This window comes from Orycteropus afer, unplaced genomic scaffold, assembly GCF_000298275.1.
Source record: "Orycteropus afer afer isolate SDZICR_OR568_19922 unplaced genomic scaffold, OryAfe1.0 scaffold00040, whole genome shotgun sequence".
Taxonomy (NCBI): domain Eukaryota; kingdom Metazoa; phylum Chordata; class Mammalia; order Tubulidentata; family Orycteropodidae; genus Orycteropus; species Orycteropus afer.
In genome coordinates, this window is record NW_006921627.1 from 12,372,287 (window position 1) to 12,390,035 (window position 17,749).

Consider the following 17,749-nt stretch of genomic DNA (forward strand, 5'->3'; position numbering starts at 1 on the left):
AATATTTGAAAGTCGACTAAAGCGGCTTTGGAATATTTCAGAAATGAAATGCAATTTCTCCACATTCCACTTGAAGGAAGGGTGAGAAGGTGACTCTTACATAGATGCAAACAGTGAATGCTCTCAGCTGCTAACTGAAAGGCTGGAAGTTTGAGTTCACCCAGAAGCATCTTGGAAGAAAAGCCTAGTGATCTTCTGGGGTGGGGTGGGGACTCAGACATTGAAAACTCTGTTGCTGTTGTTGTTGTTATGTGCCATCGAGTCGGCCATGACTCATAGCGACCCCTCCTCGGGTTTCCGAGGTGGTATCACTACGGAAGTAGATTGCCCAACCTTCCTTCTGAGGAGTGGCTGGTGGGTTTGAACCGTCAGCCTTCTGATTAGCTGTCAAGTGCCATATGGCAGATGACTGCCTGAGGCCTGAGGCCATCCCCTAGGGCTGTGACATACATGGGGTCATCACAAGTTTTAAGGTGAGAAGGTGACTTTTTGCACAAGTGAGTGACCCATTGATAAATGAGTATAGAAGAAGCTGCATAAACAGGAGATGAAGTGGGAAAGGTTCAAAAGACATTAACAGTGAAACTTGTCAAGATGTACAGAGTTTCCCTGGGGTAGTGCAAATGTGCAGGAGGCCAGAAGGTGAGAAGGGGGCCGTGGAGGGCCACTCCTCTCTTGGATGGTGTGGGACTGATAGAAGGAGTGAATTGCTCTCACAGTGGAAAGCTGCATCAGTAACTTGAATAGGAACCTTTACTTCTTCCACTCCTGCAGGGTACAATCACCATTCCCAACCCTCTCTTTACAGGGCTTCCATAGTGCTGATCACTGGTCGTCACTATTGAGGCACCTCAGGGTCAGTCATTCCCCTCCATCACTCTCTTAATCCAGTCCACATAGTTGAGCACTTTCGTGTAGAAACCATACCCCTTGTCACACCCGATGCCCCAGGATACAATGCCTGTAGCCACCCATTGATGGGCACAATCATCCCACACCACATAGATGCTACCACTGTCCCCCTGGCATACACTCTGCTGTTGCATCTTATCCCCTACACAGAACATATTGTCAGAAAACACCTCAGTCCGCTGCCTCTCTCGGAGCCAGGCCTCACAGTCTTCCCTTTTGGATATAGGCAGCCTTGAGTATTTCAACTCAGTAGTTAACCAGCCCATCTTCATGCCAAACCCACTGACATAGCCCCAAAGTCCACTGAGGTAGAGAGTCTCATTGTTGGGCAGACAGACTGGGAGGAGGTGGGGGCCCAGAGAGACCCTGTGCTGGAGTTCCAGGAGAGCTATGTCTCCATTGAAGTTGTGGGACTCATTCTGACGGTAGTCTGGGTGTACGATAACGCGGCGGACATGGTGGTTTCCCAGTTTCAGCATCTCATCTATGTTTGTGTGGCCCAGAAACACATTCACACTCCGGTTCTTCTGGGGGAAGATGCTGTCTTTGGGATAGATGGTATGGGCAGCGGTGAGGACCCATCTGTCACCCAGCAGTGCCCCACCTCCCCGGCCATAGATACTGGTGAAGGCTTGCCAGGGGAAGTTGCCCAACTGAGCTCTGGAAGAACCAAAGGCCTCTTGGTTCTCGGTGATGGGAATGACTGGCCGTCCACACACTAGAGAGAAGTGGGGCAAAGGTGAAAAGTCAGTGGCTGCATTAAGATGCATTTATTAAAGACCTCTTTCTGTGAAGTGCTATCTGGGTAGGTTGTTATGAGGAAGGTCCCAGGTATGGCTCTGCACTGATCAGAAGGATCCTACATCCTGATGTAGATTCACAGGTGTGGGCCAAATGGAGGCATGAGCAGCAAATCAAGTCAGATGGTACTGGGTACATGTTCTGTATAGGACTCAGGACAGTGAACTGAGGGGTGGACAGCACAGATGGAGACATGTTCAGGGCTGGCTCTGCTGGGTTCCCCCTCCTGCCTCTTCACTCATCTTTAGACACTAGGTGGGATCATCCCTGGGCAAAATCAAGCACCAGGTAGTGTTTGTCTCCAGTGCCTCTTGTCTCCGTTTTCTGTGCCATTTCCTCATTTGCAACATCTTCCACAACCACCCACCTTCCGACCCACTGCCATAGCACTACAAGCCTGCAGGCTGCTGCTAGAGCTTTCTGTGGATCAGGAGTAAAGTCTGAGAAATTTGTTCAGGTTGCGTTAGGAAGGCAATACTTAAAAGACAGATTTCAAAAATGGTGAACTTGAACCTCACGCATCGCTGGTGGGAACGTAAAATGATTGATGCAGGTACTTTGGAAAACAATTTGGCAGTTTTTCAAGAAGTCAAACTTAAGAGTTACCGTAAACCCAACAACTCCACTCCTAGGTATATAAAAAACCCAAACCTTTTGCTGTTGGGTGGGTTTGACTCATTGTGACCCATGTTCGTCAGAGTAGAACTATTCTCCATAGGATTTTCAATAGTTGTGAGCTTTTGGAAGCAGATCATCAGGTCTTTGTTCTGAGCTGCTCCTGGGTGGATTAGAACTGCCAACCTTTTGGTTAGTAGTTGAATATAAACTGTTTGCACCCCATAAGGACCTTCCTAGGTATATAAGAAAATGTTTAAAGCATCATTATTCATAATGGCTAAAAAGTGGAAACAACCAAATGTCCATCAACTGATCAATGGATAAACAAAATGTGATAGATCGGTCCAATGGAATATTATTCAGCCATAAAAAAGAATGAAGTACTGATACATACCACAATATAGATGAACCCTGAAAACATTGTGCTAAGTAAAAGAAGCCAGTCAAAAACAGACAAATATTGCATGATTCTATTTATATGAAATGTCTAGAATAGGCAAATCCATAGAGACAGGTTGCCAGGGTATGGAGGAGGGGGAAATTGGAAGTATAGGATCTCTTTTTGGGGTGATGGAAATGTTCTGGAATTAGATAGTGGTGATAGTTGCACAACACTGTGAATACCCTAAAAACACTAAATGTATACTTTGAAATAGTTAAAATGATGGATTTTGTTATATGCATTTTATCAATTTTTAAAAATAATTTCTTAAAGGAACTTTCTGGCATTGTGGCATCTAGGTAGGGAGATATTTTGGGAGCAGAAAGCCTGTCTATATAACTTTAAAGCAGACCATACAAAAAGACTTTTCTCTCATTTTAACTCTTCTGTCCTTCCTCCACTTTTGCATCTAATTAACTTCATCCTTTAACTTTTTCAGATGTCTCTTGACCTTTCAAAAATAAGAAAAAAGCTGTTTGACTCTCTTTGGGGCCTTCTTGATTGCTCTTTTCTTTCTTACTGTTTGCCTATATCTCAACTTTCTATCCCAAGGCTTTCCTCTAACCCCATTTGCTTGTTTCCTGCCCCATTCCCACAGGTGTCAGCTACAGCCAAGGCTTGTTTGGGAAATGGCCGTAAGGACAGCGTTCAGTAGGCCACTACTCACCAGGCACACACTGAGAAGCCTCCTCCCTGTTCTGTCTGTCCTCCCAGGTGCCCTGGATTGTGCAGGTGAGTGTCCCTGAGCAGTGAAATGAGGAGAGGCAAAACAGAAAGGTTCCGAGTTGGGAAATGTTAGGTTTCCACAGGACCTAAGGACTTTTGGTGTGTGACACATGGGAGCGGGTACCTCAGTGGGTGGGGACTCACCTGCTGGCACTGCCTGATAATATAGCTCTTGGCAATGGCTCTGGGTCTTGGAGGAGTTGTCTCCAGGTGTGCTGATGGCCGTGGAGCTCCCATTGGCCTGGCTGATGGGCCGACTATCATCCACAACTATAGGAAAACAGTAGTCATTAGGACCTAGGACAGAGTTGCAAACTGGTAACTCAGGGGCTGATTCTGGCCCACAACCATAATTAGCTTGGCCTGTAACAGTGTTTTCTTAAAAAACATTTTAATTGTTTTTCATTGGTCAGATTGTCAAGGCTCAAAAAACTAGAAATTAACAGATAAATAGGATATGAGGAAACAGGTACCTTCATACAAGGTTGTTGTTGTTGTTATGTGCCGTCGAGTCAGACCCGACTCATAGTGACCCCTCCTTGGGTTGCCAAGGCAGTATCACTACGAAAGTAGATTGCCCAACCTTCCTTCCGAGGAGTGGCTGGTGGGTTTGAACCGCCAGCCTTCTGGTTAGCAGTCAAGTGCCTCAGGCACTATGCTACCAGAGCTCATACAAGGTTAGTAGGGATGAAAATCTTCTTTGGAGGATAATTTAGCAATATCAAAATTTAAAAAGTTAACATTTTTTTTTTTAACCTAGTATTTCCATTTCTAAGAATTTACCCTAAAGTTATTCTTACATATGTGCTCAAAGATGTATATATAAAGATATCCACAGCAACACTGTTTGTGGCAACAAATATCTACCAGTGGGTGACTAATTAAATACATTGTTGTTGATGTTGTTTATGCATCTGTGGAGTCGGACCTGACTCACAGCGACCCCTCTGAAACGATATCACTATGGAAGTAGATTGCCGAACCTTCCTTCCGAGGAGTGGCTGGTGGGTTTAAACTGCCAGCCTTAACTAGAGCTCCTCTTAAATACATTATAATACATTATAACAGGTTAATTGAAAGAATATTATACAGTCATTAAAAAAGGATGAGGTAATGCTAACCATATTTATATGGAGTGATCTCTAAGATATATCACTGAGTGAAAAATGGCAAGTTGAGAATATTGTGTATAGTACTCAACACACACACACAATATTTATATTTGAATGACACAAAATGTCTTTGGAAGAATATTCAGGAAATAGAGAATGGGGTTATTTTTGGACAGAGTAACAGGGGGACTATATGTGAGAGATCAGAGAAAGACTTACTGTTATTTTTTATTATATTGTCTTTATTTAAAAATTTTAAATCATGTACATGTATTATCTTAAAAAAAATCTGAGTCACCACTTGAGAATCTAGAATTTCTTTTATAAATCTGGATTTTTGGCTTTTCTTGGAAAATGAGATGATCTGTACACACTGGACGTATCTGGGGCGTTTGGGATCAACTTGCTAGAGCTGAGCAGCAGCTGCCCCTTTAAAATGGGGCTCCTTGTTCAGCAGGGTAAGAGCTGGGCCGGGATGCGGTCCAGCAGAGGGATCACTGAGCTCCCAGCTTCAGTCATCCATCAAGCTTCCTTACACAGTTAGGGTAGGGGCCATGGCGGAGGGAAGAGGTTGTCCTCCCTGCACCTCCAGGAGGGACACTCACCCATGGCTTGGTAGAAGGCCAGGAAGCCCTTGTGGAGGTGGGGAATCCTGTCCTCTGAGGAGGCATCTGTGCGGAAGGTCAGCTGCAAACTTCTTCCTGAGGACACAAACTCCCTCTGACCAGGAGGGCTGCCCAGCAGGGCGCCCTGCTGCCCACAGAACCGGTTTGGAGGCGTCCCACTGCCTGTAACCTGAAAGTGGAGGGGTGGAATGAGGGGCAGGCAGGTGTGGGCTGAGTTCTGCATCACGAGAAGTCACAGGGTCACGTCTTAGGTGTGGACTCCAGTTCCCTCTAGAGGGTCCTCACACTTCTGGGGCTCAGAAGCCATACCCTGTGGCTTTATAGTTCCTGTTCCATTATTGACTCTCAAGATTCTTCCAGATAGCTCACTCCTAGCGTGTCTCTTTAGCCTATCACAATTAATCTCATAAGGCCCACCATGTTTGCCTTCTTTCAAGAAGCTCCTCGTGAATCCTAGGGTTCCTCCAGTAGCCTACTGAACAGTAAGTTTTAAGAAGGCAGGGACTATGTCTCTTTAGCTGATGACTGAGCCCCTGATGCTCAACATGGAGCCTATGGAACCACAGTTTTGAATCAATTAATGTACAGACATACCTCCCTCCTATCTGGCTCCCCCCTCTCACCTCTCCCCCCACCACCATCACCTTTCACTTCTCAAAGTAACTTTCTGTGGCCGACATCTGTGAAGCAAGGAGACTCTCTTGAAAAGCCTGCACCCCCAGGGTTCCTGACCTTTCTTATTTTCCTTCTTTTGGCGTGTTCCCCTCTTATCTCGTGAACTGTAAATGAAGTCCTCACAATGTGCAGGAATCAAAATGTACACAGTATGGCACACTGGCAATTGCTTAACTTGGTAAGTTTTGAAAGCTCTCTGTCTCAATCTCCTTCTGACTGCCTGGCCCTGTTTAAATTCTTTCTTGTGGTTCTGAGCCCTCAAGGAAGGGTAACTTGGAAGGAGTTCCCTGGTCCATGCTTCATGATTAATCTCTATTTCAGACACACAGTTCACTGCTCAGCTCATTTATTTGTGACTCTGATATTAATCCATATATCCTGTGTTCTTCCTGGCTCTTCATTCCTTGTTGTTGTTGTTGTTGTTTGCCATCGAGTCAGCCCCGACTCATAGCGACCCCTCCTTGGGTTTCTGAGGCAGTATCACTACGGAAGTAGTGGCTGGTGGGTTTGAACTGCCAGCCTTCTGGTGAGCAGTCAAGTGCCTTAGGCACTATGCTACCAGAGCTCCTCTTCATTCCTTATTCTCCCCAAATAAGACAAGCCCACCCTGTGCATTCAGGCAACGTCCTCTGCCCCACTCTAAGCAGAAGACCTGAGCTTGAACCAGGAATCCTGGACTTGGGGTCACAGGCACACTTGGAAGAGGGAGTGAAGGCCAGTGCTGAAAGCAGAGGGACAGTCTACATACCAAGCAGGGAGTTGCAACCCTTTCTCCCACTCCCCCAATCTCCAGCCCTTTTCTCTGCTTGTCTATCAGAGTGGCAACCCTGAGCAGGAGACTGGAGGTTTCCTCTTTGTGGAAACCAGATGCCCCCAAAGAAAATACTTCTACATACTGACATTTGGGAGGTCTCTAGTAGCACATCTACGTCACTTTGTTGATAGCCCTATTTTCAAGCCTATCATCTGACACATTTCAGCTCCACTCACAACAGTGATGTCATTAGGGGGGTAGAGAGGCTGCAGACAGCATCAGGTGGCACTGTCAAAAGGAGTGACACAAGAATGCCTGTCTATAAAATTTTTCTGTAATATTTCAGCAGAAATTTATTATTTTTAAATGAAAATATCCTATATTTAACTAAATATAGTTAGTTATAACCACAAAAACATTTTTTGTAAGCCCAGCTTACATATATCATTATACCTACAAGGCTAAAGCTCTATACTAATTTACTTTTTGAACCTTCTAGTTCACTCTGGGTAGAGCTGTCATTATTATCCAACTACAATGATGCTTTGGATCGTATGTTTTCATCCATATGCACTACAGACATGTGCTGTTGTTTTCTTTGGTGCTGGTGTTTTTATAGTCACTGACTTTGTCAATTTTCTAGTGTTCCAGGCACAATATTGTGGTAATTAGAGTTGTGAACCTTTATCAATAATTATTTTCAGAATTAAGTAGTAATTAAAGGAAAATAAAAATAAAAATAAAAAAAGGCTTTGGCTCAGTTACAAATAATGTTGTAATTTAGTGTAGGAAGATTTTACCAAACAATTTTGTTGTTAGTATTCATATAATCTAAGAAAGATTAGATTTAAGCAATTTATAATGATATCTATCACATATTATTCTGTGATTGAAATTGATAATAACATTACTAAGGATTCTGTATGGTCTGCTACGGGAAGAGGTCCATGAGGAGAGGGTGACACCAACCCTAGCAATATCACTGCTTCAAAGAGCTTCTAGTCAGCTTTTCAGTGTTTCACTCTTAAATATGAGTAGACAGCCAAGGATTATCAGACATTGCAGGAAAGTGTCTAACATGAAAAGCAGAGATTTGTGTTGTGGTTACCTAGTGCTACTCTGACAGGAATATACCACAAATAGGATGGCCTTAATAAACAAGAGTTTATTCTCCTACAGTTTGGAGGCTTTAAGTCCAAGTTCAAAGTGCCAGACTCTAGGAGCTGGGTGAAAGCCCCTCAACCTGGGTCCAGCTCTGCCTCTTGCTCCTGGCCCACTGGAGCTAGAGGCATTTCTTTACTCAGACAGCTGCTGGCTGCTGAGGCTGAGAAGGCCAAGGTTGACAAGTAAAAAGGCACAGTCCCGATGTTACCAAACCAGATGGCAGGCCATTAATTTAGGTCCATCATAAGTCCCAAGGTCAGCAGGATATGGCAGGCTGCTGAACAACGACACAGCTATATGAAGGGTCCAAGCATGCTATAAACTAGAGACCATTCCCCAAGGCTTTTCCTTATATACAGGAAGCAGACCACATTCCCTAAGGCAGCTAGTCAGCTGCTCACAGTAGATTCCACCATGGAGTTGATTACCAGTCTCATCATGGGGAATACTACATCCAGCTGCCCAGCCACTCAACCAGGCCCAGCCAAGTTGACACACAAACTGAATACCACAACTTGTTTCACAAAAATAAGCAAAAAGGGAAAAGGAACTCGGAAGAAGTAGAGATCATACAAGGAACAGAAAAAACACTGAAAAACATTCCTAAGTATAATTAATATCCAAAGAGGAAAAGAGAAGATACACATGTGTGAAACAAGAAGAATAGTCCTTAAAAGGGCACATTTAGAAAATAAGAATGAACCCTTAGAAATAGAAAAATATATTTGTTAGCAAACATAAAACATTCATTGAAAGGCTGGGATTTAAAGATGAGGAAATCTCCCAGAAAGTGGAACAAAAAAACCAGGAGATGGAAAATAAGACGGGACAGGTAACTAGAGAATCAATCCAGGATACACTAAAATACAGATTTTAGTCTGGAAATGACTAAAAAAATTAGAAATTTTCCAGAACTGAAAGATTAAAAGCTCTAGATTACAAGAGCCCTGAACAATTAGTGAAAAATAACCTGGATCAAGACACATTATAATGAAATTCAGAATACTGGGAATAAAGAAATGATTCCAAACGTTTCTAGAGAGGAAAAACTAATAGTCAGAATTCTGAATATTAGAACTAGAAGACAATATCATCAAAATTCTAAGAGAATATACTTCCAATCTAGAATGCTGTATTTAGACAAACTATCCACCAACTAGAAGGGTAGAATTAAGACACGTAAGGATATTTAAGATATTTACCTCCCATATACTCTTTCTGAAGGAGCTCTGGTGGTGTAGTGGTTAAGGCCTTTGGCTGCTAACCAAAAGGTTGGTGGTTCGAACCTACCAGCTGGTCAGCGAAATAAAGATGAGGCAGCCTGCTTCTGTAAAGATTTACAGTCTTGGAAATCCAATGGGAGTCACTATGAGTCAGGATCTACTTGATGACAGTGAGGTTTTTTTTTTTTTTTTAATACTCTTCCTGAGGAAGCTATTGGAGAATGTGCTCATCAAAAACAAAAACAAAACAAACAGTTGTCACTGCATCTATTCTGACTCACAGTGGCCCCATGTGTGTCAGAGTGGAACTGGGAATCACAGGGCTTTCTTTTTGGTTGTTGTTTTTTCTTTTCTTTGTTCATTTTTATAATTTATTTTACTTTTGTTGTTGAGAATATACACAGCAGAACCTACAGCAATTCAACAGCTTCTCCGTGTACAATTCAGTGGCCCTGATTACATCCTTTGAGCTGTGCAACCATTCTCACCTTCCTTTTCTAAGTTGTTCCTCTCCTGTCAACATAAACTCACTGCCCCCGTTTCCTAGCTAATTTTCGAGTATATAGACCCTAAGAGAGCATAATGCAAGGCAGACATCCTTTCCTAGGTTTTCAATGTCTGATTTTTTGAAAGTAGATTGCCACGCCTTTCTTCCAAGGCACCTCTGTGGACTTGAATTTCCAACCTTTTAGCAGCACAGTTAACTGCACCATCCAGGGACTCCAAAATTTGAGAGTAAACCAGGGAAGATAAATTTAGGATTCAGGTCCAACCCATGATGGGTAAAGGTAACCTCCAGAATGAGGCAGAAAGGAACTCCCAGGGTGTGTGAAGGCTTAGGGAGTAAAGAACTCAGGCTGAAGAAGGGAATCTGAGATCTTCAGATGGGATTTCACTAAAGGACTGATAGATTCAGTCACTGAAGGACTGATAGATTCAGATTTGAACTCGAATATGTTGGCAGGAGAGTTATACTCCAGACTAAGGGCTTGGGGAGATTAATTAGTTACAGGGAAAACTAAGCAAACTAAAAGTCAAACCAAAACCAAAACCAAAAAACCCCCAAAGAACTCTGTATAATTATTGACTCCTGGGAAAATAAAAAATTGAAGAAGAAAAGATAAATAATGATCGCACACTGTATGCAATATTTGTTGTGACTGTTTTACGGTCATAATAATGTAAACAACGAATGTAGATTTAACCAACATTCTGATAGAAATGAATTGGGTAGATGGAGGAGAGGAAATATGGTCCTTAGATCAGAGAGCTAAAACTAGTCATCTTCTATAGTTGGAAATTAGTAGATAATATCTGAAAATGAAAAATAAAGACTAATAATAAGTATGTTATTTATATATATAAAGGTAAAGTACTAGTTGAAATAGCTACATGAATTATAACTGACTGCCCCTTGGGAGTAGCAATCAGGTGTAGGCAGGGAAGGCTGGAAGACTATTGCTTTAAAATATCCTTATTCTGAATAATGCCCTTTCATGAGAAGTCTTATATTATAAGAGCTCCTGTGAGGAAACTTGAATGGTTACCTAATCTTTCTGTGCCTGGCTTCCTAACCCGATAGAGCAGGCACTCAACAAATATTTGATGATACACTTTTAATAACTGATGTTGAGTTTCTGCCCTTTCACTCTATGCATTTGGAATGTTTGTGTGTCCCTTTGTAAGTTCAGAAGGCAGGGATTGTCCTGCCTTTCTCTCCTTTGCTCCATGGTGTGTCTAGATGTTGGCTACCACAGAGACGATGGTGGAAGGTTGTGCGTTGGACCCAGCGCCCTTGACTTGGGCACTTCCTCTACTTTCTTTGCTTCCTCCCTTGTGGTCTGGGCAAAACCACCTACCACCACCCCTGGGAGGCTCCAGACCCAGGGGCTCCCTTCTCAGCATCCCTCCAGGGCCCCCCCTCCAGCTCACTGTGACAGAGTCTTGTTCACAGTCCTGGGATGGCTCCAGGTCGAAATCCTGGAAGATGAGCCTCACAACAAAGCCCTCTGGAGCCTCGATGTCAGTGGTGCTCACTTGGCCTTTGAGATATGGCTTCGGGTACCCAGGGGATGTCAGCTTCTGGGGTAGCCGTTGGGCCAAGAGGACAGAGCCCTGTGTGGGGCAAGTCTGGAGGATTCCGCAGAGGAGCAGCCACCACCTATGAGCGGGTGAGGGCAGAATGAAGCCACATGATTACAGTCTGGAGCCTGTGACATACCAGGAGTCGGACAGGTGATGCTAAGGGATTGAACCCTGGCAAAGGCAGGGTCACCAGCTGTGGTCTCAGCTCTTAAGGCCTGGGAACCTCCTCCCTCTAGGCCTTTATTGCCTTTCTCTTATCCTAATATTTCAGCCTCCTACTCAGCCTGAACTCTAGGTCTGCCAATTTTCCACCCTCTGAAGACCTTATTGTTGTTCATCTCTGTGGTGGGTCTCACCCAGAGTAGTGGGCTGCTCTCTGCTTCAGCAAATCCCACCCCTACCCTGGGATCTGAGGGAGCAATCATGGTAAAAGTGAGGACCATTTAATATATTAGTTTCCTGGCTCCGAGTTTTGCTCCTCCTCCTGACCACCCCAGGGAAGGCTGCTGTACTCTACAGCAAGCTTCAAAAAGTGTGTGTGTGTGTGTGTGTGTGTGTGTGTGTGTATGTGTTCCTCCCACCCTCCTCTGTTCCTACCCTTTTCTTCCTCCTCCCTCAGGCCTCTCCACAAAGCACACTCACATCTTGCCTGGGCAGCTTGTGGGGTGGGGGTTCTTCCAGAGATAGTTTCCCCACTATGGGATGGGGGATCTGTGACCTGTGAGAGGACTTGGCCCCAGCCAGGGCACAGGAGGTGGGGCTGGAGAAGGCCCTGTGGGGGAGGAGGGAGAAGTTACTGGAAATGAGTTAAGTAACCGAGTTCCCTTTTTCTAACTCTCTGGTTTGGGTGCCACCTGCTGTCTAACTCAAGAATAGCTTATCCACTACAATTCAGAGGAACAACATTTCCAAAATCATCCAGGTTCTCTGAGATCAGGGGTGATAGGACACTGCCTCTTGACCTTTTCATACCTTTAAATAATTTTTATCATGTGCATGAACTTCATATAGCAGGATAGTTCCTCATGAATGATGGCTGCCCCTTTAATGGGGCCATACCTCTCCACCCCACCCTCTCCATTTATTTATGTCACCTGCCTGCATCTTGTAGAAAATTTTTTCTCTGTAAAATTTGGAGTTTGTGACCCATGAACTGGAGCTCCTTCTTCCCTCTTTCTCCTCACCGAGCAGGGTGGAGGGCATTCACGTACATAGTCTTTTGAATCCTGCCCATGGCTCCTGGGGGTTGTTCATCCAGCAGGGTCAGGGCTGGGCAGAGCCGGGGTCAGGCCCAGAGGGCCCTTAGTCCCCAGCCTCAGTTGTCACTCTAGCTCCTTTACTCAGTTACCTGGGGCAGGGGGTGTGGCTGAGGGAAGAGATTGCCTTCCCTGCACCTTCAAGAGGGACACTCACCCATGGGTTGGTAGAGGGCCAGTAACCCCTTGTGGAGGGGGGTGGTCCTGTCTTCTGAGGAGGCATCTATGCAGAAGGTCAGTTGCAAACTTCTTCCTGAGGACAAAAACTCCCTCTGATGGGGTAGGGGGTGAGGGAGCTACCCAGTGGGGATCCCTGCTGCCCATAGAACCAGTTGGAGCAGTCCCACTGGCTGTGATCTGCAAGGAGAGGGGAGGAGTGAGGGGCAGGTAGGTGTAGGGTGAATTCTGCATCATAGGCAGTCGCAAGGTCACATCCTGGGTAGACTCTAGCCCCCTCTAGAAAGCCTGCACACCTCTGGGGCTCAGAAGTCATAACTCCGAGGCGGTATCTCTACGGAAGTAGATTGTCCAGTCTTCCTTCTGAGGAGGACTGGTGGGTTTGAACTGCCAGCCTTCTGGTTAGCAGTCAAATGCCTTAGGCACTATGCCACCAGAGCTCCTCAAATAGTTCTACTCACCCTTTATTTCTCTATTTTGATGACCACAGAGGTGGCCATGTGCCTAGAATGGCTTCTCACCCACTCCAGGGCTCCTTAGTCCACCTCTTTCAAGAGATTCTTTGGAGCCCTTAGTTGCTGTTGTTGCTGTTATGTGCCGTCGAGTCGGCCCCGACTCATAGCGACCCCTCCTTGGGTTTCCGAGGCAGTATCACTACGGAAGTAGGATTGCCCAACATTCCTTCTGAGGAGTGGCTGGTGGGTTTGAACCGCCAGCCTTCTGGTTAGCAGTCAAGTGCCTTAGGCATTATGCCACTAGAGCTCCTGAAACATACAATACATGAAATAATAATAATAATAAACTCTCTGGATGGGTGTAATAGAACAGTAGAGAAGGCAGAATAAAGAGCCAGTGAACTTAAAGATTGATGAAAATAAATTATCCAATTGGGGGTGGGAGGTAGAATAAAACTCAGGGACCTGTGGGACAATAGAAAAACCTCTAATATATGTGTTCTTGAAGTCCGGGAGAAGAGGATAGAGAGAACGTGGCAGGAAAAAATATTTGATGAAATATGACTGAAAATTTCCCAACTTAGATTCCCAACATTTTCAGATTCTGGAAGCTCAGTAAACCCAAGGTGGAATTGAACATAAAAAATATGAAAAAGCACACCATGACACATCACAAACTTTTAAAAACCAAAGGTAAAGAGAAAATCTTGAAAGCAGCTGGAGAGAAAGGACACATAGCATACAGAGAATAACAGTTCATGTCACTGTTTAATCATCAGAAACAATGCAGGCCAGAAGACACTGGAATGGCATCTTTAAAATGCTGGGAGAAAAAAAGAAGAGTTTCAAGCCAGACTTGCTTTTCTTGTGAAAGTATTCTTCAGGAATGAAGATGAAATAAAGCTATTCCCAGATAAAAGAACATTAAGAGAATTAGTCATCAGCAGACCTGCCCTATGAGAAGTGTTAATGGAAGTTTTTCAGGCTGAAGGGACATGAAAGCGGACGGAAGAGCAGAGCTACCAGGGGAGATAAAGAGAAATGTAAATCTATAGCTAAACAGAAAATATATTATTGCTTTTTAATTTCCTTAAGATACATGTAACTGTTTAAAGCAAAAGTTATCATATTGTATTGTGGAGTTAATAACACGTGTAGATGGAAACCATGGCAAAAAGGATGAGGTGGTGTTAAAGCGACTCATGCAGTTACACGTTTCCTTCATTTTACATGAAGTGGAGGTCCCTGGACAGCACAAATGGTTTGTGCTTATCTGTTAAGTTGGAAGTTGGCTGTGCATACCCACCCTGCAGTGCTGTGGAAGAAAGTCCTGGAGATTTGCTTCTGCAAAGATTAGAAAACCCTATGAAACAGTCTTCTGTAACACATGGGGTCGCCGTGAGTTGGAATGAATTGATTTGACAACATGGGTTTGGCTTGTACTATACTACCTCTAAGAAGGCTGAAATACAGGATGGATACCGAAATTCCTAGGGCAGTAGTTCTCCACAGAGCTGTGGTTCTCAATGTGTGGCCTGGGAAGTCTTGGAGGTCCTTGAGATCCTTTCAGGGAGTCTGTGAGGTAAAAAATTATTTCCATTATAATACTAAGATTACTTACTGTTTTTACTCTCCTTTTCTCACAAGTAAACACTGATGCTACCAGAGACTACGTCTCTGATGACTAATGGGATATGTGCCTGCATATCTCGTATCTGAACTTTTTCTCATTTTTAATTCTAACTCTAATACTGTGAGGAGCTCTAATAGCATAGTGCCTAAGGAACTTGATTGCTGACCAGAAGGCTGGCGGTTCAAACCCACCAGCCACTTCTCGGAAGGAAGATGGGGCAATCTACTTCTGTAGTGATACTGCCTAGGAAACCCAAGAAGGGGTCGCTATGAGTTGGGTCTGACTCGACCGTACATAACAACAACACTAATACCGTGAATATTAATAGACAAACTCCCATAAACAAAAACTCCTTGGAGTTCTCAATAATTTTTAAGAGTACATATAGCTTAAAAACAGCTGTATACTCAAAAAAAAAAAAAAAAAAAAAAAGACAAAAGCCCAATAAAAGTGTTACAAGGTGAAGTTAGGTGATCCTCCAAAAAAAAAAAAAAAAAAGACAAAGAGGTATAGCTAAAAGGCCAATATATATGTTAAAATGGAAATCTGAAATCTAAATGGTTTAATTTTGTGGGAGGCTTGTTTCTAACAGGGTGACATATCAATCCAGATTTGTCCTGGACTGGAGTTTCCTGGGATGCAAGACTTTCAGCATTAAAACTAGGATAGTCCCAGGCAAACTGTGACAGTTGGTCACTTTATTCTAATGCTTCAACTTTTTATCTTGACTCCCTTCTCCTTCCCCAAATGTGATCCCCTAAAGGACAAAAGCCATATCTACTCAATGTTTAGGCCCCCAAACACAGGTAAGGAGACTGAGATTCTAGGATGCTAAGAAAATGAAACATGCTACAAAATTGTGTGTACATGATGTTCACAAATGTAGGTAACATCCGTGAGAAGAATCTAAAATAACTGTGATGGTCTTAGTGTGTAGAGCTATGGATGATTTAAAAAATGTTTCTATATTTAGTAAAATTTCTGCAATGTTATTGATTCATTGTAACACCTAAGAAATAAATGTATTTTAGATTATAACTGTCACCAAATGGTCTTTTCTAAGCCAGACAAGGTTAGAAGGATGAGATCATGATGAAATCATGAGAAAATGATGCTAGATCCTGGCTCTGAGGGCATCTTTAATCCATATAATTAACGAAGAAGGAGGTTTCTTTCCCAGGATAGAAATTTTGGCCAGACACAGATCCTTTCAGTCTTGAGGAGCTGGGTGAGCAAAGGCAGGGGCTTCAGTTACCACCAGGAATAAATGTACTTGTTTAAATATAAATTGATATCTTACTGTCTCCACTCTCCCCTCACCTCCAGTTCTCACTCATACTTGGTAAGTCTGCTTCTGAGGCCATGCACTATTGATACCTGTTTTGCATTAACTGAGGAGGAGTTGGCCATTGAAATTCCTCTAGTGGTGCTAAGGAAGAAAGGGCTGGCAATCTACTTCTGTAAGATTACAACCATTAAAAACCCATTACAGCCATTAAAAACTGTGCTCCTTAGCACAGTGCTACTCTGACGCACATGGGGTCGCTATGAGTTGGAATTGACTCAACAGCCACAGATTGGCTGGTTTGTTTTAGGGATAGGGGACAGACCTCAAAGTTTTAACAAGAGGGAAAGAAGGAGGAAAAGTGGAGGGCGTGCTGGGAGGAAGTAAAACCAAACAAAAACCAAACTCACTGCCATCGAGTGGATTCCAACTCATAGCGACCCCCATTGGTTTTCAAGGCGGTAAATTTTTACGGAGGTAGATTGCCCAGTCTTACTTCCACGGAGTGGCTGGTGGGTTTGAATCGCCAACCTTCTGCTTAGCAGTTAAAAGCCTTAGGCACTACGCATAAACCAACTTTCAGGAGTTTGGTTTTCTTTTTGACGTTCCTGTTGGTGCTGGCAGGACCTCTGGTGGAGCAGTGCTTAAAGCGCTTGGCTGCTAAACAAAAGGTCTGTGGTTTGAACCCACCAGCGGCTCAATGGGAGAAAAGATGTAGCAGTCTGCTTCTGTAAAGATTTACAGCCTTGGAAACCCTACGGGGCAGTTCTACTCTGTCTTATAGGGTCTCTTAAGAATCAGAATTGACGAAATGGCAGTTGAGTTTTTTTGGTTTGTGCTGCCACCTGCTGTCACACATGGGGAATGGCTCAGCATAGGGCACCTGGATTTTTCTGGTGCGGAAATTTTCCGCAGCCCTTAACAGATTCCAGGAGCTCTGGTGGCGTAGTGCCTAAGGCATTTGACTGCTAACCAGAAGGCTGGCGATTCAAACCTACCAACCATTCCTCAGAAGGAAGAGTGGACAATCTCCTTCTGTAGTGATACCGCCTTGGGAACCCAAAGAGGGGTCAGGGTCACTGTGAGTCAGGACTGACTCCATAGCAATGAAGTTTTTTTTTCTTTTTTAAAAATCATATTCCAACATCTAGGGAGGTGTTTAATTTCTTCTGGAGTCCAAACATCCACTGGAGACCCCCAAGCTTAGGTTGGGGGTGGGGTAGGGGTGTGTGGAGCAGGGACTATCCCTTTCCACAGTTGCCCTATTTCATTTTTAGACACCTTACACTGGGGTGGGCTTCCATGCCCTGTATCAGGTAATCAGAGACCTGTAGGTGAAAGGCGGAGAGCAGCAGCTTCTGGATGACAGTAGAGGTCTCATGTAGCAGGCTGGGGGATGGCCACAGTCTAAAACTTTCAGGAAGTACATAGCAGAACAGAGAGCCATTCTAACACCTTCCTCTTGTGTCCCCTCCTTCCGTCAATAGATGGGGTTGTGCTTGGTGCCCTCTGCATAAAGCTTTCTTCCATCTGCTGCATTTCCCTATCTCACCAGCCCTTCCTTTTAGCAAAGAAACCACTAACTCCAGTGTCACTGTGCTGGCTCTGGAGGGTTGGGGAGAACCTCAGGGACTCCTAGTCCTATGAGACATACCAACTCTCTGGGTGTGGCTCTTCCCTGCCTTGTGTGTCTGGACATCTCCTTCCCCCACTGCTGCTGGTCGCCAGGATCCCCCTGCTCCATCCTCTGCAGAATTTGTTGATCAGCTTCCCACCAGCAAAGACCTGGTGTTTAGATATGCCCC

At 44.1% G+C, this 17,749-nt stretch overlaps 1 protein-coding gene across 1 annotated transcript; it reads right to left on the bottom strand.

The window, feature by feature from the left end:
- Positions 1–857: 857 nt before the first annotated feature.
- On the bottom strand, positions 858–12,617 carry C1RL (complement C1r subcomponent like). Its single transcript, XM_007937203.1, has 7 exons — positions 12,552–12,617; positions 11,781–11,833; positions 10,986–11,214; positions 5,217–5,406; positions 3,644–3,769; positions 3,441–3,515; positions 858–1,630 (listed from the first exon to the last, which is right to left on the bottom strand). The coding sequence occupies exons 1-7, from the start codon at positions 12,615–12,617 to the stop codon at positions 858–860; spliced, it is 1,512 nt and encodes a 503-aa protein (XP_007935394.1).
- Positions 12,618–17,749: the final 5,132 nt, after the last annotated feature.

Coding starts and splice junctions, on each gene's coding strand:
- C1RL (XM_007937203.1), bottom strand. CDS start 12,617: ATGCCTCCTCAGAAGACAGGACCACCCCCCTCCACAAGGGGTTACTGG. Junction 11,834..12,551: donor GGCCCTCTACCAACCCATGG/GTGAGTGTCCCT, acceptor CCCATCCCATAG/TGGGGAAACTATCTCTGGAA. Junction 11,215..11,780: donor ACAAGCTGCCCAGGCAAGAT/GTGAGTGTGCTT, acceptor ACCCGCTCATAG/GTGGTGGCTGCTCCTCTGCG.